This window comes from Arachis ipaensis, chromosome B1 (genome assembly GCF_059453495.1).
Source record: "Arachis ipaensis isolate K30076 ecotype BB chromosome B1, ASM5945349v1, whole genome shotgun sequence".
Classification (NCBI taxonomy): domain Eukaryota; kingdom Viridiplantae; phylum Streptophyta; class Magnoliopsida; order Fabales; family Fabaceae; genus Arachis; species Arachis ipaensis.
The window spans coordinates 151,858,225-151,860,491 of record NC_142436.1 but is presented as its reverse complement, the minus strand read 5'-3'; the positions used below and the strand labels follow the sequence as shown (position 1 = coordinate 151,860,491).

At 33.6% G+C, this 2,267-nt stretch overlaps 1 protein-coding gene across 1 annotated transcript; it reads right to left on the bottom strand.

Annotated features, from left to right (window-relative positions):
- On the bottom strand, window positions 1–1,100 carry LOC107620523 (homeobox-leucine zipper protein HOX1-like). Its single transcript, XM_016322672.3, has 3 exons — window positions 707–1,100; window positions 392–471; window positions 1–313 (listed from the first exon to the last, which is right to left on the bottom strand). The coding sequence occupies exons 1-3, from the start codon at window positions 1,004–1,006 to the stop codon at window positions 76–78; spliced, it is 618 nt and encodes a 205-aa protein (XP_016178158.2). The 5' UTR covers window positions 1,007–1,100; the 3' UTR covers window positions 1–75.
- Between the last annotated feature and the right edge of the window lie 1,167 nt (window positions 1,101–2,267).

Sequence of the window (2,267 nt, the reverse complement as noted above, 5' to 3'; positions counted from 1 at the left end):
TAAATTATAACGAACTAAAAAAGAGAAGCACCGACCTAGCTAGGTATAGTTAATCTATTCTATTATTGAGTGGGTTTAATTTGAATTTGGAAGGAGCAGTTTGTGGCATGAAGAACACATAGTGAGAGTGGTAGCTGGTGAAGCTTTGGAGTGTTGAATGTATAATGATGGTGGCGATGTTGTTGTTGTTGTAGCTTTGAGTGCAGCAGTTACTTCCTCCAACTCCTTCTTCAACCTTCGGTTCTCATCTGTTAGACTTTGGCACCGTTTCTTCAACAACTCACAATCCACCTCCGTCTGTTTCAGCTTCGTCCTGATTATCAAAATAATTCATAAATTAATTCAACTATTTCTTAATTAATTATTAATTAACCACCTCATCGTCACTAACCTAGCTCTTCTGTTCTGAAACCAAACTTCAATTTGTCTTGTCTTTAGATTCAATTCTTCAGCAAGTGATTTTTTCTGCGCCTGCATTTGCAACCAATTATCAACTTCTCCTGGCAGTGCAACAAATATAATACTGAATCCGAAAGAATTAATTAATTCCAAAAGAAAAAAAATATACTAATAAAGTCTTTCACAATAATTATTTTTATTATTGTGAAAGACTTTATTTATATTTTTTTTTTAAAAATTAATCTGTCTAAAATATAAATTTTCAGGAATTTATTTATCGATTTAGTTTAAGAATATAAATACATACTGAATTAAGAGTGGTATGCTGGTTGAAGCTGTTTTCAAGCATGGTTGATTGCTCCTTTGTAAGCCTGAGTTTCTTGTTGTTGTGATGGTGGTGGTGGTGTCCTCCATCATCGTCGATTCTCTGATGAGTAGAACAGAATTTTTTCTGATGAAGGGAAACCATAAGAGGCTTGTTCTTCTTATTGTTTGGCACTACTGTTCCCGCCAGAGCAAGAGAAAGCCCAGTCATGCATTCTTCTCCTTCTTCTTCTTCATCTTCCATCTTCATCACCCTATTATTATTAGTAGATGATAACATCATAATCACCAACAGAGAGTAAAATAATAGGGGTCTAATAAGCTGTTATGGGTATAAATACTTGTCACTGACGCTAAGTTATTGCCTTCTATTCAACTCTATCATTCAATTTTCAAAAATCACTTGCACACAAGACTCTTAGTCTTATTATTAGACTATCAATTTAATTAATTAAATAAATAGTAAATTAAAGTAAAGGTTAGGTGTGGTACTACCTATAAGTTAAAACACTGTATATACCGATTTAATATCAAATAATTTTCGAACACGATCACATTTGTTAACTTTTCTTTTATTCATTAAATTAACGTCAAAAATATATTATTGACGTACTTATTAATAATATTTCAAGTATTAAAATTTCATATTCACTCACGAATGTGACTGTGTTATTTTTTTGAACCTGCCCGGCCCAAAATAATTGAGCAGAAAAATTAAAAACAAATAATGAAAGGTGCTACGTAACTGTTTTAACCGAACATTGGTCCCGGTAGCGGTAGCAATAGCAATATTCTCCATATTAGAAGGCATGCTTTCCATGTGCAAGATAGAGAATGAGGGGCATTTTAGTGAAACAGAATGTTAATTTAATGCTAATTAGTAATTAAGTTTTAATTGTTAATTATTGAGGTTGGACCATACTGATGGAGGTTTAGCGTTTCCATATAGTAGTCAAATTATTCGGTACTCAAGAAACGGCTGAACAGTGTTACCCAAGCCAAAGGCAAAACTGATTTTGGGTTAAACATTGAAATTTGAAAGGCATGTGTACCCATTATTCGACAGTTATCATTATTTAATTAAGGATTTTCTAACAAATAATTTAAAGACATTCATTACGGTCACTTTAGTCAAATTTTTTCATTTATAATTATTCTCTTTATTATTTGAATGAGTATTGATCAAAACTATTCTCTCTAATTGTATTAATAAATAGCCTTTAATCACATATTAAAAAGTGATATATTCATAGTTATCAGAACCAGATCGGACCGGTTGGTTCGATCGAAAACCCGATAAATCAGCAGTCTGGTCGGTTTGGTTTACGATAAAGACCGTTTCTGTAATTAATCCAGTCAATGGAGGTCAAATTTGTTGAAAACCGGACGATTCAATATGAACCGGTGTGATTCGGGCGCATGACCCGCGCATCTCCACGGTGCATCGGCGGGCATGCTGGATCACAGTAGAAGGATCTTGTTCAAAAACTTCAGCACCCTTGCCACTAAGCCAGACGCTCTTCTTTGATAATTAAAGGCTAATA

Excerpts from the sequence above, each read along its gene's own strand:
- LOC107620523 (XM_016322672.3), bottom strand. The coding sequence starts at position 1,006 with ATGATGTTATCATCTACTAATAATAATAGGGTGATGAAGATGGAAGAT. Across the intron at positions 472-706 it reads AGCATACCACTCTTAATTCA|GCGCAGAAAAAATCACTTGC; the intron begins GTATGTATTTAT and ends TTGCAAATGCAG. Across the intron at positions 314-391 it reads TTTCAGAACAGAAGAGCTAG|GACGAAGCTGAAACAGACGG; the intron begins GTTAGTGACGAT and ends TTTGATAATCAG.